Here is a 19,284-nt window from a genome sequence, read left to right on the forward strand (position 1 = left end):
ATTTTTGTCATGGTGGTGAGTGGGTGGTAAAAATCGAATTCAATCGCATAAGTAGAATTTTATTCTAGCAGCTGCACATTCATTACATGCCTTTCCTGTCCTGCTTACCAACAAATCAAGAGCACAAGAGGCGGTTAATGGCTCCGTGGAAAGAGCGTGCCTCATTGGCCTCACTTTTCACTATTACACAAGTTAAGAAATTTATTACATATTTAAAGCACTTTACCACATTGGTGACGAAATTAATGAGCAAAAAGAAAAGAGCAAAGGGCACAGTTTTATCAACTAAAACTCGAGCAACAGTGACTGGCAAACTTTTATAGCTTGTTTTCTGCATAAGCATCATGACAATTGCTGGGTCTTGTTTTCCTGTAATGTTTATTGCGTAAAATTATGCATTTGATTTCCTTATTTGCCTGTTGTACGAGTGTCTTCACTGCTGATGTCATAGATTTGAAATTCTAACCAGAGTTTGTCATTCAGCTAGCACTCCACTTTCATACTAGATGTTATCAAATGCCAGACAACGTTTACTCCAAGAAACAAGACCGTTTGAGGCTACCACTATCGACAAACAAGTGCGAGTTTATTGTTAAATTTTAAAGCAAGCTTGTTTTTGCCTAGGTTGGCCGCAGAAGCACTCTTTCATAGGACTGCTACGTTGTATCAGTTGACTGTCATTCTAATTTTAACTCTTTGGGATTGAAAATTTGTTTGAATTGCGCTGAGTTCAAATTAAGGGGAGCTTTTTAATACACTTCATGTTGGTGGTACCAAATTGTCAGTTTGGATAAGTGGCATGTTCAAATTAGGTGAGTTTGAATTAACAAGTCAACACTTCACAACAATATGGAGCATTTAAAACAGAAAGCTGGGCTAGTTGGTGATCTTTAGATTCAGGGCACATGGTAACTAGCGCTAAAGATGAGGACAGCAGAGAGACGGACACTACGAGCGCTAGGGGAAGGTTCACGCATAAAGAAGGGTGAAGGACAGGGCCCAATATACTAGAAAGTAAGGCATTTAAAGTGGAAAGCTAGGCTTGTTGGTGATCTTTAGATTCAAGGCACATGGTAACTAGCGCTAAAGACGAGGACAGCAGAGAGACGGACACCACGAGCTTTAGGTTCAAGCGTTCGTGGTGTCCGTCTCTCTTTTGTCCTTGTCTTTAGCGCTAGTTACCATCTGCCTTGAACATGGAGCAGTTCTGCAACATGTGACACATTTTCAAACCAGTGATCGAGTACTTGTAGAATGATGCAGGACTGAACTGAAGATGGGGACATGTGAAGCATCTTGCATTTTATTTATTTATTTATTTATTTATTTATTTATTTATTTATTTATTTATTTATTTATTTATTTATTTATTTATTTATTTATTTATTTCAGTACCCTCAGGGCCCGAGGGCATTACAGAGGGGAGTGGGGTACAATAGACAAAATAACAAAGGAACAGCAGTCACAAGTAACACAAAAATGTGAACAAGAATATGGCTCGCGCAAATCAGTAGGTTACAGCAAATACAATCAAACAAATTAATGGTCATTTAACACGAAATTATGAGCAAAGAATAAAAGTAAGCAAAAAAGTAATCATACCACGCAAACAAGCATACCACGCAGACCAGGTCTGTTTTAACTACCACATAAGCTGAAAAGAATAAACGGCAGGGCGCAAGAATTACATGTACTATGTTACCATCAAGTTAGTTAAAGCCGATTTAAACACAGAACGGTCACTTATTTCGACGACCGATCGGGGAAGGTGATTCCATTGTGCCAATGTGCTGGGGATGAATGAGTTGTAAAAGTGGTTTGTTTGGCATGAAAGAATACCAACTTTATGACGATGATCGATCTGAGCTGAAACGTAGCAAGGTGGCGTTATAAATTTTCTCTTGAGGATGGGGTTATCGTAGTAAATCTTATGGAATAGACAAAGGCGGGATATATTTCTACGTTGCGACAGTAGTGGGAGTGATAAGCTTGATTTCATGGCACTGACACTAGAGTTACGGTGATAATTCGAGAGAATGAAACGGGCCGCACGGTTCTGTATAGATTCGAGTTGGTATATTAGTGTCTCTTGATAGGGGTCCCAGATAGATGCAGCATATTCTAGTTTACTACGAACCAACGACTTGTAGAGAAGCAGTTTTATGGAGCTAGAAGAAAGATTAAAGTTACGGCGTATGTAGCCCAGCATGCGGTTAGCGTTATTGCTTACATAGTCTATGTGTACTTTCCAAGAAAGATTATGGGAAATGAAGACACCTAAATATTTGTAAAAAGGCACTGACTCAAGGCTGCAATTATTAAGACGATATGAAGGCAATGTGGTGTTACGACGAGAAACCTGCATGTACTTGCACTTTTTTATATTTAGTTCCATGTTCCATTTGTTAGTCCATTCAAGAGCATGATCAATATCCGATTGAAGAAGAGCTATAGCAGAGTCACTGTTAATTTCGCGGTATATGACGCAGTCATCAGCAAAAAGATTTATTGTTGAACATAGATTGTCAGGTAAGTCATTGATATATATAAGAAAAAGCAGAGGCCCTAGAACAGAGCCTTGTGGTACTCCAGATCCAACTGGAGAAGTGAAGGAAGAAACATTATTAGCGGTGACAAATTGTGAACGATTAGTGAGAAACGAATGCAGCCACCTAAGAACTTTAGGGTCGAGGTTAAGTTTACTAAGTTTAAAAAAAAGCAGTTGATGAGAGACCTTGTCAAACGCCTTTGAGAAATCGAGGAATATGCAGTCGACAACGGAACCCCTGTCGAGGAATGAGTTTAGATCTTGTGTGAAGGTTAAAACCTGTGTTTTGCAAGAAAACCACTTCCGAAATCCATGTTGACTGTCCGTAAAAAAGGCATTAGAATCAAGGAACGATGCAAGGTGAGAGTAAATAACATGCTCCATGATTTTACACGGAATGCTGGTAAGTGAGATGGGTCGATAATTATGCAGGGAATGTTGATCACCAGATTTATGCAAGGGAATCACCTTCCCAACCTTCCAGTCATCAGGTATACATGCTGTTTCAAGAGATTGCTGAAATAGGTTAGAGAGTATTATTGCGCTGTATACTTTGGTTTTAATCAAGAACTTAGAACTAGTGTTATCAACACCACATGATGAAGAAACCTTTTCTTTTTCGACTATTTTTTCCACTCCAGCAGGATCAAAGACAATAGAATCCATCGGTAAAAAGTCAGCACTGTTATATGCAGGGGTTACCGAACACTGATTTTTGGAAAAAGCTGAAACGAATACACTGTTTAGAACATTTGCACATTCATTAGGATGAATTAGTTGGTCACTGGAGTCTCTAAGGCTGACGGATGAATTGTCTTTTTTGTTAACTACACTCCAAAATTGCCTAGGGTTATTTATCAAAAGGGAAGGTAATGTGTCATTGGAAAACAAATCTTTGGCATCCTTCAGTGCACTTTTATATTCAAGGGCCGTGGCCTAATAAGCAGTCCAACGTTCTTGGGAACCGGTTAGTTTTGCTGAGCGGAACATGCATTTTTTCTTATTACAGAGCCGTTTTAACGATTTAGTGAACCATGGTGATTGACGGTTAGAGGTGATGACTAAGCGTGGAACATATTTTTCAGTGAGCGCAGCAACTTTTTCTTTAAACAGGCCCCAGTTAGCATTCACGCAGCGGTCATGGAAGCTTAGCAAGTAATGGTCTAGAAAAACAGACAGTTCAAGGTTAATAGCATCAAAATCAGCATTTTTGTAATCATGGATATATTTACTGTGGTTACGTTGATGGGGAACTGCGCAGGTCAAAGCAAAATGAAGGAGTAGGTGATCACTTAACCCTGGCAAGTATGATATGGGCTGGAAAAAATCAGGCAATGTGGTGAGTACCAGATCGAGGATATTAGACGCAGTGGGTGAAATACGAGTTGCCTGCGTTACAAGCTGGGATAAGTTAAAATCACTGCACAAATTCAAGAACATGTCGCATTCACTTGAAAAAGGTTCACAATAAGAACTCACATTAGACCACACTATGTTGGGGAAATTAAAGTCACCCAGTAAGATAAAGGGACTGCTCGGATAACGGACTGTAATCATATGAATGACATCATGAAGATCGTTTACAAAGGTGGGGGAGGTAGACGGCGGACGATAGCAATCGCTTACTATCAATTTTCTAGAGCATGTGCGAATTTCAACCAGTACAAGTTCCAACGCGCTTACAAAATGGATCGGAAAAGACATAACAGTATCAGCAACAGCTACGAGCATGCCTCCGCCACATCTAGAACCCCTGTCGCACCGATAAATGTTATATCTCTTTTTACAGGTAAGAAGTTCACAGCTATCTATCTTCGCCGATAGCCAGGTTTCAGTAAGACATACAATGTCAGCATCGCAAGCATCAATTACAGAACAAAGATCATCTCGTTTAGGTATTATGCTGCGAATATTTGTGAACAAAAAAGAAAGTGGGGTAATGGCCGGGGACTTAGTTCCACTGCCCCTCGCGCAGTGCTAATTGGTAACAAGTTCGGTCGGTGGCGCGGAGGCGCTGTGGGTATCATTCGTAGGGTCCTCAGAACGGTTGGTTGGCAACAGGAAGGCGCTTGGAATTTCATGAACGGAGTCATCAGAGTGATTGTAGGAGTAGCATTTATTTTTTATGTGAAGCTTATTGAAGCGAAGCTTAAAAGTGAGCGGCTGGGATTTGCCAAATTCGACCAGTTTTTTTCTAGCGTGACGGGTGGCGAAAAAAAAATCCTCGCTAAGCGTAATTTTTTCATCCTTGAGCTTAGAACAGTTAAGCAGTATTCTCTGCTTTACCTTGAAGGATGAAAATTTGGCAATAATTGGTCGACATTTTTCCGATGCGAACCTACCGAGCCTGTGCGCTCTATCGATCAAAATTTCAGAGGACGGAATTTCCAAGCAGGATGAAAGAACCTTGACTAGCTTTTCTTCTGACTGAGCCCAGGACTCTGATTGCGCGCCAGGTATGCCATAGAACAGAAGGTTATCGCGTCGCTGCCTGTCTTCAAGTTCAGACAGGGGCGCGCAGCTGAGAGTTTTCACTAGAAAGTTGGTCAACTAACTGCTGAAAAGGATGTACTTCCTTCTCGGTTTCGTCAATGGTAACAGTTTTGCGCTCAACGTTAGTTAATCTTTTGTTCATTTTCCTCAAATCTTCTTCTAACTTCAGCTGGGACTTGTTAAGATCATCAATAGACTTTATGAAAGCCTTTTGGTCCAGTTGCATTTTCGCAGTTCGCGTGTTCAAAGTCTCGAGTGCAAACATATCTTCCAACTGCTTAGACTGGACGTCAGGAAGAAAGTCCTGTACCTGATGCCTCGTGTTAGGCCCAGGGTTGAGCTCGACGTCCCTGGACAACGCCAGAGGTTGGTTTACAATATCAAAGCATTCACTGAACACACAAAGCAAAACTCCCGGGCGTGGGAACAGCAACAGGCACACGTCATTAGATTTCTTAGCGTACAGGGAAGTAACAGAACTAACCTGGACGAAGAAGCAGAGCGGATTAGGTGGCCGCATCCTGGGGCTGTTCTCACGCCCACTAAGGGCGCCGGGGGCCCGCCAGCTGTTCATATAGGCAGCAAATGATGTCGCTGTTGATCTGGATCTTTCATGCGATGGAGGGACGGCGATGAAAATGTGCCTGTCTTGCAGGCATGCAGCATCACAAGTGTTGTTGAAGTGGCAGGGCAGCTTGCTGATCTCATGGGTAGGTGACAATAGCGGCGCATTGCTGAACAGAGCCCATGCCGTAACCTGGACGAAGAAACAGAGCGGATTAGGTGGCCGCATCCTGGTGCTGTTCTCACGCCCACTGATTTTGCACTGATTTCCATATTTTATCCGTTATAATGCACAAGCTGTATGCACGCCTCACATGTACACGCTGAGAATGGTTCTGGAAATTGAATGACATCACTTTCAAGCCATTCCGACTGCTGGCTCTCTAGAAAAAATGGTTGCATATTTAGGCCAATGACTTCGTAAGAAGACCTCAAATAACGTAAGCATCCTTGTCTTAGTTTTATCGACTTATAAGAAAACTTGCATTAGCATTGGTTATTGCTTCAAAAAGTATGGTGAGGCAGTTGACTGATGGAAAAAGCTCAAAAGCTCAGCAATTTTTAGAATTTTATTTTTCTCACCATAATGGGTCTCGCTGAACTATACACCTATGCTTGTGAAGACACAGACAGCACCAATGTTACCTATTGTCGAAAGCTGCTGAATGATTAATTTGTTAGTTCAGTGGTATTGAGCACACAAATATATGGTATGCAGGACCACCAATTTCAGTTTGCCGGCACTTGAAGCAAGCAGGGCACATGCGTGCCATTGTCCTGCAAAGGGCTATAGCATCTGTCTTTTCCTAGTCTGCACTTTTCTGCTGTATGTGTTTTGAACACCTATAGACCTTTTGCAAAACTCTATATGTCTTCTTTCCTGCACAGCAAAAATCCCTTTACCACGGCAACGCCTTATGCTGTGCTCATACTGATGAACAGTGCTTTGACACAGTTGGCTTTCACCCTTCCTGTATGACTGCAGCTGTGAGGATGAATTGTACCTGCAAAACAGTGGCCTGGGAGCTTAATCCCTTTATCAGGGCAGGAACAAAGGGCAGAAGACTGCAGGAAAAGGGTGCGGCATTAATCTGTCAATAGGAGTCTCCAGCCGTGCATCCTGTTTCTGTCCTTAAACTGGTCTGGCCACCATGGTGAAGGGGTTTTCACTATACAGAGCAGTTGGGTTCCAGAGTTTTGCGAAGAGTCCATTGAACAGCAAAAAGAAGATACTTGGACCTCAATTTGAGGAATATGGAAATCGGTGCACATGGGGTCAGGAGTACAGTAAATGATTGTTCACGTGCTTCTAGCGATTTCATTCTTTTTATATTTTCTTACCTCCCCACCTCCTCCTATTGTTAGCTCTGCAATTTATATGGCGTATCAGGTTTGCTCATGTGTGCTGCCGCGGCGACTCGGTGGTTATGTTGCTCAGCTGCTGACCCGAAAGATGCAGGTTCAATCGCAGCGGTCGCATTTCGATGGAGACGAAATGCTAGAGGCCCATGTTCTGTTCAATGTCAGTGTGCGTTAAAGAACCCCAGGTGGTCGAAATTATATGGAGCCCTCCACTACAGCATCCCTCATAGCATGAGTCACTTTGGGACTTGAAAACCGAATAAACTGAACTGTTTGCTCATTTATCATGCTTTAAAGGAGTATAGAAACCAAAACTTTGGGTGTGTGCTTTCTTGTCTATAATGTTGCGAAAGGCATTATTATACTTGGATTACCGCTTGGTATTTTCCTATGACCGCTATATAATTTATAATCGCATTTCTTTCTCGTGCTGTTATGGTTTTAGTTTCAACAGCCGAATGAGCACTGTGATGTCAACTTGTACTTACAGGTCACGTGAGACGTGAAAAACGTCCATATCGTAGCTGCTTCCATATTCGTTGTCATTCCAGCTCTTGAGGAAGATTGGCTCCAGTACTGCAGTAAATTAAAACGATGAAGCAGCGATTATATGGATGTTTTTGTATGCCTTACTTGACATAAAAGCACTCTTTGACGTCACAGCCATCATTCGGCAGTAGAAACCGAAACCGAAACAGCACAACAGAAAAAATTCGATTATAAATTATTTAGCAGTCATAAGTGAATATCGCATGGTGATTCATGCGTAGTAGTGTCTTCTGCATCACTGCAGAGAAGAAAACATGCCACCAAAATTAGATGTCTATACTCCTTTAAGGGACTACTGGAACTTCATCAACCTTCAGTGCCTAGTCTTTAGAGTGGGAAGATGATGACAATGTGGACTTCATGTTTCTCAGACATTCTTTTTTTCTTTCTGTGCTACTTCAGTGATTTGTCACAAAAATAATTTTTTTGAGAGGTACCACGCTTTTACCATGCAAAGTCTGATCAGAGTGATGTCCTGTTGGTGCAGCGTTTCATACGAGCAGTGTGCTGGGTTCAAATCTTAGTACCATCAGGAATCTGCTAGTTTAGTTTTCTGTTGGGAGCAAGCATCCCCTGGCTTGTCACCTCGATTTTTCAAGAGTGAAACGTTTGAACATTCTAAAGTGTTCCGTTTCTGTTCGAAGAACAAAGCAAGTACTGCCACTGAACATTTGAATGCAGTACTATGGTCATTGAAGTAGACCTCAAGATGCGACCTTGGTTCAAAGCTTTAATGTGGACAAACAAGTAGTTTAATATGGTATAATCTTGATGACATGAATTTCAGGATGATACAAATTCGTAAACTTCCCTGGCCAGAGGGCGTTTTGCACAGTCAGTAAAACTTCGGGTGTTCTGAACACTCTCCCTCTCCACTGTAAATTATACGAGCACACAAACCGTGGCCACATCCTCGTGCACTAAGCACTGCCCACATATCACTAGTCGGCCGGTACGAACCGCAAACAGTGATCGGTGGTATTCGGCCCAAACATCACTAATGCCGCGATCACCAGTCACGTCATGCACACCGCAAGCAGTGAGAAGCAGCACATCTGTAAATAGATCCTGTCAGCCACAAGAAGATCTGCTTCGATGCATTTCTCCTGTTTCTTCGTTCGCACGCTGTTTGTTTTTAAATGATACGAATTTCGGATGATAGGGTATTATTCGCAACACCATGAGATGTGTATCATTGAGATTCTACTGCAGGAGAAAGAAGGGTTGGCACACGCACTACCTGCCCTGCTTCTTCGGGTGGTCGCTGCAATGAGGGATGGTCATCTTTCCTCCTCGTCCTCATTCTCCTCTTGTTGCAGGCCCTGACGTCCCTTCTGGTGTGCCTGGCTGACTGGAGCTGTCGGTGGGAGAAGCTGGCAGTGGCCGTGAGCAGAACACCGGGCATAACTACCACCCTTGGCTGCCTGCTAAACGCTCCTTTCCTTCACCTGCGCAGGGAGGCCCTCTGGCTCATGCACTGCCTCTCAGGTGAGCAGCTCCTTCTTCCTCTTGGTCCCTCGCTTAGCTCCACTGAAAATAAATGAGTTACACATTTCTGCATGCCACCCGTGCTCTGCGGTATGTGGCAGGCATTTCTGTGATGTGCACCACACTGGGCCCTCCATGCACAGGGGTATGTAGGTGCATTGAGGTACAAAAGTGTCCAGGACACAAGAGCAGTATTTGAAGCAAGTATATCTGTTGCTAGCCAGTGAATCAGTACCACATGTGCGGAGGCAAAAGTCTGACTTACGGGCTGTAGTGTGTGGTAGTGAAATGAGGTGGTTGCTGGCAGACATGTCGTCAGTCCGCCTAGATTGCTTTTTGCATGTCCTGAAGACTTTTGTTTCTAAAAGTACATTTTTTCTTGACTGAAGTGCACCTACCAGTGCTGAGTAATGAACCTGCAAACTCGTGCTCAGGGTTAGAGCTTAATAGCTACCAACTCATGAGGCCATGGCACTCAGCTATGGGCTTTACTTACTATAAAAACAAGGCAGTGTGTGTTATGCCCCTCTGCTGCCTCACTTTGCTTTATGGCTACTCTGTGTGGTAAACATATATGTACTAGTTTACATTGGATTCTTGCAAATCTTCCATTACTTTGTGTTTTCCTCAGGAGCCCTGGCCCTCTGCAACCTGACTGACATCTGTGCTGCCACCAATGGCATTGTTCCTTTGCTCACCCCAGGAGCTGCCTGTGTGCCACAGGTGTGATGTTACATCTCACTACCAGTACTAGTTTAGTGAACTAACCACCTATCATCAGAGCTGCTGTTTTAATTGGGTTCCTTCTAATCCACTGGGTGAGCAGCTATGTGGACAGAAAGCTTCACGGAGTCGTCATCTTGTTCATTTTCTCATGCAGTTGGCAAAAACGAGACAGCTCTGAGTTTAGTTTGCGTTAAAGAGGTCTACCACTGGCCTATACATGTCGTGAAATTTTGGTGGAAATTAAAAGAACTTTCCTCATATTGTAATCATTGAGCATTCCAGTATCCAAGAAATAAGGATTTACAATTTTAATTTGGCATTGAAAATCACATAAAACAAACTGAAGTGCCATCTTGCAGTGAAACCCTGCCATTGTTGGTGTAGCCCACCATGTGACCATCTTGCTAATGTATCGCAGATTTCTTTTAAATGCACAGTGTTTTTCTTTTCTTTTGAGAGTGTTCGCTATGCTTTATTATAATTTACACTTTTTCCAGTGCACCTTTCAATGAAAAGCAATGCTCTCTTCACATCACCAATGATGTGCTTTTAGTAGGCATGTGAAAATATTGAATTTTCATTTTGAAGTGAATGCGAAGCGAATAGCTTTGTTCTAATAGTTTTGAAGCGAAGCAGATATTTTTAAATCACAGCAAATACCCTGTTTACATGATAGTAATATCTCGTTTGTATCGCCTTTATTTATGGTGTGATGCTTTGGTTTCGATTTTAAGTCGACCCCGCCGCTTCGGATTTTCAAAGTTTGAAAAATAGGTTCACTTACAATCATGTAAATACGTTTGTTTGCAATTTGAAATGTAGTAGTAAAAGAAGAAAAGGCAATTCCTTAGAGCTTAATAGCATGCACCAAAAGACAGGGTTTGCACAATTCACTAAGGCAACTGAAATAAAAATAATGAAACAAAATAAAATAAATGCTTTCAAACTTGCATTAGGCAATGTTCAAACAGCAGCAAGTCAAAGTGCACTAAACATCACAGTCTCAAACCGTTACCATGCAATTCTTTACATGCTGCTGATTTTAAATATAACAGTTCGTCACAAATTTACCGGACGCTGATATTTTGGACACATCTCATCCGATGCCGCCATTTCTCCAACCTCATGTATACAGCATACTGTCTCGTGACCGCACTGTGCATGTGTGATTGTGTGCTAGTACCGCTGCTGGAGAAGGCTATGGCCTGAGTCACTGGAGTAGGCTCATGCCGGAGTTGCCCTTATTGTTATACAAAAGTCAAAAGATATCAGCGTAGGCAGCGCTGATGGCGCAGCATGCCGAACTCTCTTCGAAGACTGAGATTCATTCTCATCTGCTGAACTCTTGTAGAGCGAACACATTTAAACTTCATTGAACTGGCGAAACCTGAAGATCAACTGAATCTCTCATCTGAATCATGAACCGCACACGTGCCGAAAGTGACAAGTGGCATGCCGTCGTACAGCAATCAGAAGACAAGGTACCCACGAGTTCTGTGATGGGTCTTTGCGTAAGCCAACCTCACAGCATTGTGCATTGTACTGCTCTGGACGGAAGCACGTCATTGGCATTCGTCAGCACAAACGCATGGAGATGTGATCACACCTTCTTGCACTGCCAGATACGTAGCTGCGTAAAGGATCAGAGTGCACATATACTTGGCGAGAAGGTTTAAATGAAAATTTTTCTGAGGCAGGTACATTCATCTAAACGCGCGGAAAGGTACAAGAGAAGCGCGAAAGTGGCATGCCCCTATGCCAAGATCGTGAGCGCAAGAAAATGGCGATGCTGTTTGACGCAAACATTGATCAAAGCACTTTGCGGTGCCAACTTTTTCATTGAATTTCACCTGTGAAAGGGTGTATGCTATAAGGTACCACAACTTCAAAGTTGGACACCGCAAATACAGAAGACTATGCCAACGGAGCGCTCGCCTCTGTCACGTTGGTAGTTGTGCATTCTTGCCTTTTTCATAACCTTTGTCTTTTGGGCCTTCTGTGTGCCAGCACACGCAATTCCCACCGCGGCATGTGCACATGCATTCGTCGGCGATGTACCAATCTGTACACCCGTCGAAGGCCCAATTCCTGGATGCGACTGGCACGCCATGTGCACAACGCATACTGACATCCAGAGTGGTGTGATCGCACGGAACATCTGAGTTTACATAAGACTGTCGACAGCTTCATCCAGCAGCTTATTTTTCTGAATTCTAGAACTTAGATACTTTGAAAATATTCGCGGCTTTCAAATAATGCTATCTGCTTCGAAGCCCGAATCAAATACCAAATTATTCGCTTCAATATTCCTATCATAGCTTCCTCTCCTATCCTAACACAATCCTAACTTTTAGCTTTTGTCACGAGATGGTGCCACAGTGTTTTCCATTTCTAGTATGAAGCAGTAACCAGAGTCCACTAAAACTTTGTTGACAAGCCGCACGTCACTCTGCTGTAACAGTTTTGGGCTTTTCGATACATCACTGTCGCCGGTGTGCAATTGCCGACGTGCTCACTGATCCTGGTTTCCAGCATTAGGGGCACATAGAAAGGGGTGTAGAAACTGGCACATGCCCTGATCGAAATATTGTTCCGTGGCGGCCAGCCGAAGAAAGAGACACGATGATTGATGGCAATGAGATGATATAATGGCTGCTGGCCTAGCGCGAGCGCTCCTGCCCGCGCCACTGTACTGTTCATTGTCTTCTTCATCACACTACCGGGGCCACCGAGCGATCGTCCCGATCAGTGACAAAGAGACGCGCGAAGCGGTTAAGGGCTTAAGAGGATGATTGGACAGGAACAAGAAAGGGGTGAGGTGTTGGCTGCCACAATGAATGAGATGGCTGAATAATTCCTGGTCTTGAAGCTCCCGTGCCACAGGTCGCCAAAAGCCGACGGTCGAGGCCCCAGGGCGCAGCAGACGGCCTGGGCAGGGGAACGGTGTCTTCAGATATAAGCGGTGTCTCGGGCCGGTTGGGTCGATAGGTCAGGTCCTTGCTTCGGGTTCAGTTCGCCGTGTTGAGTGGTCTGGGCGGGGGACGGGGCGGGGGGGGGTAACAACGGCGAGGTCATTTCGGGTCTGAAAGGCTGGGGCACGGTCGAGTGATGCACGCCAAGAACTCACGGCTGACGCAGGACGCCGACGCTCCCTGGACCAGGATGTCGATGGTACCCCGCAAGCTCCGCCAAGTCAGTAAAAGACTTCTGCAGGATTTCTAACAAATACATTGCGGAATTGAAAACCATAGACAGCAAGCTTTTCATTGTGCCAAAAAAAAAAAATTGGACCTACTTTGTTTTCTGTTGGCACACCAAATCGGTGTTGTTCTCCAAAGCTACAGCTACCTATCAGTAAGTGAAAGAATAGAAAAATAGTGATCATTATTGGCACAGAGAGCGAAAGTGGCAGTTATGGAAGTTCAGGCGCAGTTCGTAGATTTGTTAAATTTGCTCAGAAGCATTGAAAGCACTTCGCATTGCCTTCTGAAGTAACATGCAGCTCAGAGTGCTATGTACAGTAGAATCCCACTTTAATAAATTCCTATAAGATAGAAAGGCAGTACAAAAAAGTGAAACCATAGTCCCGGCCTTCCACAGGTGTCATTTTTTTTTTCGTTTATAGTTGTCGTGTCCGGTAATGCAGCAAAAAACATGCGATAAATTCACACTGTTTACTTACTACTAAAGAGGGTGCGACCAGCGTCGACCGAGTCCTAAGCCGAACTGCCGCCCGAAGGACAGAGGGGATGGTGGGGCGTCTACAAGAGGGAGTGGCTTCCCAGAACAAGAGGGCGCAGGGGCCCGCCGTTGGGGGCATCTCGCGACGGCGCGCGAAGAGGGGAAAGTGGCCGTTAGAAAAGAACACTGGTGACACAGAACAGAACGAAAGAAGGGTACACAGCACAGGGGACACAACAATAGTAAAGAGCATTTGACCATGGTGATGTACTTGCCACTGAACAACGGCGTCGCTGCGCACAGTCTAGTACATGTCAGAGGAACAGACCTGTAACCGTTTAATCGCAAAGCCAACAGTTGAAGTCAGACAGATATCGAAGACGGTAAAACAGCACTTTTTGAGATGGCTTAATCACCAGGCCTGTGAGCTCCAAGGAGAAGCCAACATTTTGAAGTCCTTGGTGTCACAGAAACAAAGTGTGCGGAGCGCTCCAGAAAAAAAGAGCACTGACTATGAACATGGAAGAAAGGCATTGCAGGTCATTGGCAAGGGAAAAAGGTGAGTCAGGAGAAGGGAGATGGGAAAGGGAGGTGTGTACGAATAGTGGGCAGCACGAAGCAGTGGCAGCAAATGCGGCAACACTTTGTGGGAGGTGGTTCTGTTGCGCTCGATTGTGTCGCGCATGTTTCTTAGTCATTTTGTACTGCTTGCATTTAATGGTATGGTATGTGGGGTTTAATGTCCTGAACATCCTCAGTAACCACAGGCATGTCGTGTCCGCGCAAAGCTTTTGTTTTCATATGGACTTGAACTCCCTCTTCACGTTATATCTGTGGTCACATTATATTTGTGCTGATGCAAAAATTCCCTAAGACTTAGACAAAATGAAAAACATGATAACATGAAATGTGGTAACTGCATAAATCATTAGCACAAAAAAAAAGGACATGATTAGAGCAGAATGGAAAGCATTTCTATGTGTTTCTTTTTTATGCCAACACTACATGTTTAGTAAATAACAGTTACCAGACAACATCCTTGGAGCCATGCCATCACCAACAACGAATATAGTAAAGGTATTTGTTGGTCTGGGCAGCTGTACTGCAGAGGGATTCTACTGTAGTAGTCAACCATGCCTGTAAATAATGAGCTTTTTGCACTTAAGGGGGGAGCCTGGTCTTGGAAAAAAAATTTTAATAATGTAGTCACAATTATGAGCTTTTCGGGGAACATGTATTTTTGTGTGCCAATTCTAGCTATGTCATTTAATTACATGGAAAACAATTTCTTGAGCACTTGCATAATTGTGTGCAAGTTTTTTGTGAAGAACTTTCAAGAAAGTTTACTGAAGGGAACTTGTTGAATTGTATGCCATTGTGTTTCATGACACCAAGAAATGCAGTAACGGTAAAGTTATCATCGTGCCTATCATAGAGTTTGAGTTACAGGGTATTGAAGCTGCCACTTCAGAAACAGGAACATAAAGTTTGCTTTTCTGAAGTGGCAACTTCAAAACCCTGTCTCACAACTTTTGTGATTGGAAAGAAGACAATTTTACCTTTATTGCATTCCTTTATGTCAGAGGTTCTGAAACTTAGTTCAGAACCCCGGAGTCTGAGTGCTTTAAGGTTCCCCAAGCATCTAAGTCCATGCCCACTTCAATGCCCACTTTCCCTTTGCTCATTTTATTTTGTGTCGAAGCACACTGCAGTTGCTTATACCAGACTATTTCACCATACAGCTAGCAATGCATCTGCATGCCCTGGCAGGCAGGACAGAGCATGCAGATGCATTTTCAGACAGGAACGGACAGAAGTGAAGATGTACGGGGCTCCTCAGCATCTTTTGACAAAGTAGGATGCTTGTATTTGCACTTTACATGTGCATGTTGCATAGTCACAGAAACCATGTCTGCCACAAAACACATAACTACACCACTGTATTTTATTTCAAAAACAGGCTGTTCTGCCATTATTTTGGTGCATAGCATAGCAGTGAAGCCAGCTTGGGATGGGATGTGTTGTCATACAGAAGGGGAAAACCCAAAACTGGATATTTGGCATCAGGAGCAGTGTGCAATTCCTGAAAATATCTTTCTTTTGAGATTCTTACTAAACAATCTTTAACGCACTTTTCAGTTAAGCTGTTCTCATTACTGACCTACTAAAAGACTATGTACAGGTGCAGCCAAAATATAACAGAGCACACTTCTATATTCGAAATTTTCTCAAACCTTCCGTAGAGAAGATGTGATGGTTTCTTGGGTTCATTGCGAGCGCACCAGTGGCATGCACCAACATATGTATAAAGTGCTTCCTAATTTTCCCTGTATAAGGCGTGAGAAGAGGTTTATTGCCAAAGCATGCTCCGTACTGTGATGGCCAGGTCTGTATATTTAAAGAAGCTGATATTTAAGGCACTTCTGCTAGGCTAATTGTATCTGATGGGCGCAACAATTCACAAGGCCCTGTCACATTTATCCTGAAGGGAGCCTGCTGTGACATCTAGAAGGGTGATGGTTCAGGCTAGTGGGTAATTCACATGAGGTTCCATAGAACTTCCACTGAATGCTTTCCTGAACTCTTCATATGGTCACCCTGCTTTTGATTTGTACCTTCACAAACCCTCTAAGCGCTAATAAAGCATTCAGTCATAGTTAGCACTTGTGTTCTGACTTGTCCCTGCTTTTTGCGCTATGGAACCTCATGTGCTATGACATGACTGCATTGTGCACAAAAACGTGCAAAAGTCTATGGCATCTGTTGTACATTTGGTCCCCTCTTTCTCCCAGGTCCTCACACTGTTGCAAAGGGTTGCCACATCACTGCCAACCTTCAGGAACAGCCTCAAGGGAAACTTGGCCGTCTTGGCACAGCTACAACAAATGACTCCTGAGCACCAAAGCGAATGCCAAAAGTTGCTGGAAATACTTCAGCTTCCCTAGCAAGTTTCTTCGCTCATAACAGGACTGTTCATAAGGGTTGTGTAGAAGACAGCAAGTGCCATGGCACGCCTTCTTGTGCTCATGCAGCCTTTGGGCCTTGCCCTCCTGCTTCCCCCTCTTCTTCCTGCCTTTTTTATCTGTGAATAGCATGTTTTGTGTAGTAGGATATGTTTATAATAAAGTTCACAACAGTTAGTCAGTTCAGTGGTGAAGCATTTTGTACTAGTACATGCATTTAACGGTGTGGTTAGCAGGGTTTAACATCCTTAAGTGGCATACATACGAGCTATGAAAGATGCCATAGTGGAGGGCTTCAGGTTAATTCCAACCACACGGGGTTCCTACCAAACAAACATGCTGTTTGAACACACACAGAAGAACCAACTAGGCCACATCTTATGTTGTTGGCACCTGGGGTTCTTAACAGGCACTGCATGCTGGTGTCTTTTTCATTTCACCTCCATTGAAATACGGCCGCTGCTTTTGTAATTCGATCCCATGACCCTGGGCTCAGCAGCTAAACGCAAAAACCATTGGGCCACCTTGGCCAGTCGCACGTATTTAATGGCCCTGTGATACAGATATCTTCAGTTGTTATTGAATCTTATATTGTGGTGCTTGTCAAGCCCTTCTACATGGTGACTTGTAATTGGAATGCAAACTAGTTCTGCTATACTTTTGTAGTATTGTGAACCATGATTGAGATCCCAGAAGAATTGTGAAAAACTGCCATGATCACCGCTCAAATTCTGAAGAGGCAAAACTGTGGTTGGCCAAAGCCTGGTCCGAGGAGTCTGAACTACTCAATGTCCAAGCCAAGCTTGGCCACAGAGCTTGAAGATCAACATTGGCCTACCCGGCCACCTATCGGCAAACGACCTCAGGCCAACATGGGCGACACGAAACCAGTAGTCGCTACCCATTTACACGAACTTGATACGAGCGAGTGAACTGTTGCCGCTTCCTATGGGGTTCGACTGCATGAATAGTAAACTGGCTCCCGTTTCTGTTCTCCTCTGCAGAAAATCCTGTCCCCAAGTGTGAAAAAGGATGACGTGTAATTTGCAGAAGGAGTCTGGGAGTCAACCCACCTCTTGCTTCAGACTGACGGGACCCGTCTTGGCGGCGTTTATATGAGCACGCTAAGTGGATCTTGTGCCCGACAGGCAAGCTCTGCCATGTCAAATACCCGTAAATGCCACACTTACAGCCAGACTCGAACCGCCGCTGCCAAGTTCACGCAAACGAGGCTACTGTATACCGGGTGTTCGCAGTAAGTCTAAATAATTTTCAGAAATAGTCTTTTTGACACAGAATGATAATTCATTCGGGATTATAGTGAAGACCTAGCCTAAGTAATTTTCGGAAAGTCTTTCTGGGATAATGCAGATTTCTTCGGAATCAAAGTGAAGGCATTGGTGGACACCGTAAAATCTGCTAGGCAAGTTCATTACTAGCCTTACTAAGCTCGGCTAATTCACTGTTTAAGTTTGGCACTTGATAGCTGTTATAAAATTGTAGTAGGCCATAAAGGCATTCAATATCAATATTAGATGTGGAAAAACTTAATTGCCTATGGTGCTGTGACGCCAGAAATTTCGGCCGTCCAGTCGCATTTGAAGTAATGCAAAGTAGCTGCGAAGCACGCAAAGTCATGCCCATGGAGTGACGTAGCTCGGAGCGGATGCACCACACTTCTTTCGTTCTTCTCCTTTCGTTCGAGCGGCGAGTTGCGACGTGCCGCTTGAGTACAAAACTTTGCCAACGATCGAGGTTGAAACCGCTCCACCTCCTTCTTTGCTGCCTCTAGGCATGCCCTGGCATTGAGGTATGCATCGCGCAAGATGCGCAAGAAATTGCAAAGTATGCCCTTCTGTTCGTGGCTACCTACATGATGAGACTGCAAAACAGTTGAGCTGCTTCGCGATTTCCGTGTTCCGCAAAATTTTGTACACCAGTACATCTCCGCAATGCTGCTCGCAGCAATGCCAAGGAACTCAGAGCATGTACAGAGAAATATGACTGGCTTCTAGGACACGTGGTCAGACATGAAGCCTCAAGGGGGACGAAAAAAGAGCTGAACAAATTTTGAAAAAAGATCAAAGGCATTTGGTCGCGGACCAGGTCAAGTTGGCTCACAATGTCATTCGCCTAACCGTGGTCTCCAGTTCCCTTTTGCAACAGGACAATTCCTGCCCCTCCCCCCACCCCCCCACCCCCCCCAACCCAAGGGTCTCCCCGAAAGGCGAATAATTGCATGGAAGGCTATCAGAAGAAAGGCTGTCGATACTGCTTTCCAGTGAGGTGCGTTTAACATGTCAGGTGTCACTGCTGCTTAATTATTTTGTTTTAATCCTTTCGCCTTACCTCGCCAGTCGGGATCTGATCACGTTATTAGTAAACTTATTGACAGAATTATAACAGCGAAGGCGGTGCTTGAGCCAGCACAGTTTCCTCATGTGCACTAGCCAAAAGTGGTTTCAGCTTGGGTCGCTGACAGTTTTTTGTCAGTGGTGTGGTACATCAGAATACAGATACGATGTGATAACTAGCAGGCTTGTTAACTAATATTGATAAGTAAACTTTTTAACTATTGCTGCTAGGCTCCGTAGTTATCGAGAGGAGTGTAGCCCACCGTAAGTAATATCCTTAGCAGATTTTAGAATTTCTAAAACGCGGTTGTTCTAGGCGCTGTGGCCCAACAAATTTTGTCTACATCGCTGCAAAATACATGTGCTTTCGAGAAGCTTGCAGACAAAGCAACCTCTCCAGTGCACGTAGCCCATCTAAATAGCCAAAATTTGTTGGGCCACAGCACCAAGGGTACCCGGGTTTTTGAAATTCTAAAAACTGATATGCATATTATACTTACGGCGGGTGACACGCTTCTAAATTATTAGAGAGCCTAATAATAATAATTGAAAAGTT

At 43.8% G+C, this 19,284-nt stretch overlaps 1 protein-coding gene, 1 long non-coding RNA gene and 1 pseudogene across 3 annotated transcripts in view; 1 reads left to right on the forward strand and 2 right to left on the reverse strand.

Annotated features, from left to right (window-relative positions):
- Positions 1 to 5,598, reverse strand: part of LOC144121707 (uncharacterized) — a 29,509-nt gene extending 23,911 nt beyond the window's left edge. The window contains exon 1 of the long non-coding RNA XR_013312676.1: positions 5,526 to 5,598. This is a non-coding gene — a long non-coding RNA (uncharacterized LOC144121707). The remainder of the gene's footprint in view (positions 1 to 5,525) is intronic.
- LOC144121706 (transmembrane and coiled-coil domain-containing protein 6) overlaps positions 1 to 16,556 on the forward strand; it is a 52,027-nt gene extending 35,471 nt beyond the window's left edge. For both annotated transcript variants that reach the window (XM_077655055.1, XM_077655056.1), the window contains 3 exons: positions 8,836 to 9,004; positions 9,636 to 9,727; positions 16,204 to 16,556. In XM_077655055.1, coding sequence (XP_077511181.1) covers positions 8,836 to 9,004; positions 9,636 to 9,727; positions 16,204 to 16,356 — 414 coding nt within the window. In that variant the 3' untranslated portion in view covers positions 16,357 to 16,556. The remainder of the gene's footprint in view (positions 1 to 8,835; positions 9,005 to 9,635; positions 9,728 to 16,203) is intronic.
- Positions 4,526 to 5,488, reverse strand: LOC144118521 (uncharacterized; annotated as a pseudogene).
- Positions 16,557 to 19,284: the final 2,728 nt, after the last annotated feature.

This window comes from Amblyomma americanum, chromosome 2 (genome assembly GCF_052857255.1).
Source record: "Amblyomma americanum isolate KBUSLIRL-KWMA chromosome 2, ASM5285725v1, whole genome shotgun sequence".
NCBI lineage: Eukaryota > Metazoa > Arthropoda > Arachnida > Ixodida > Ixodidae > Amblyomma > Amblyomma americanum.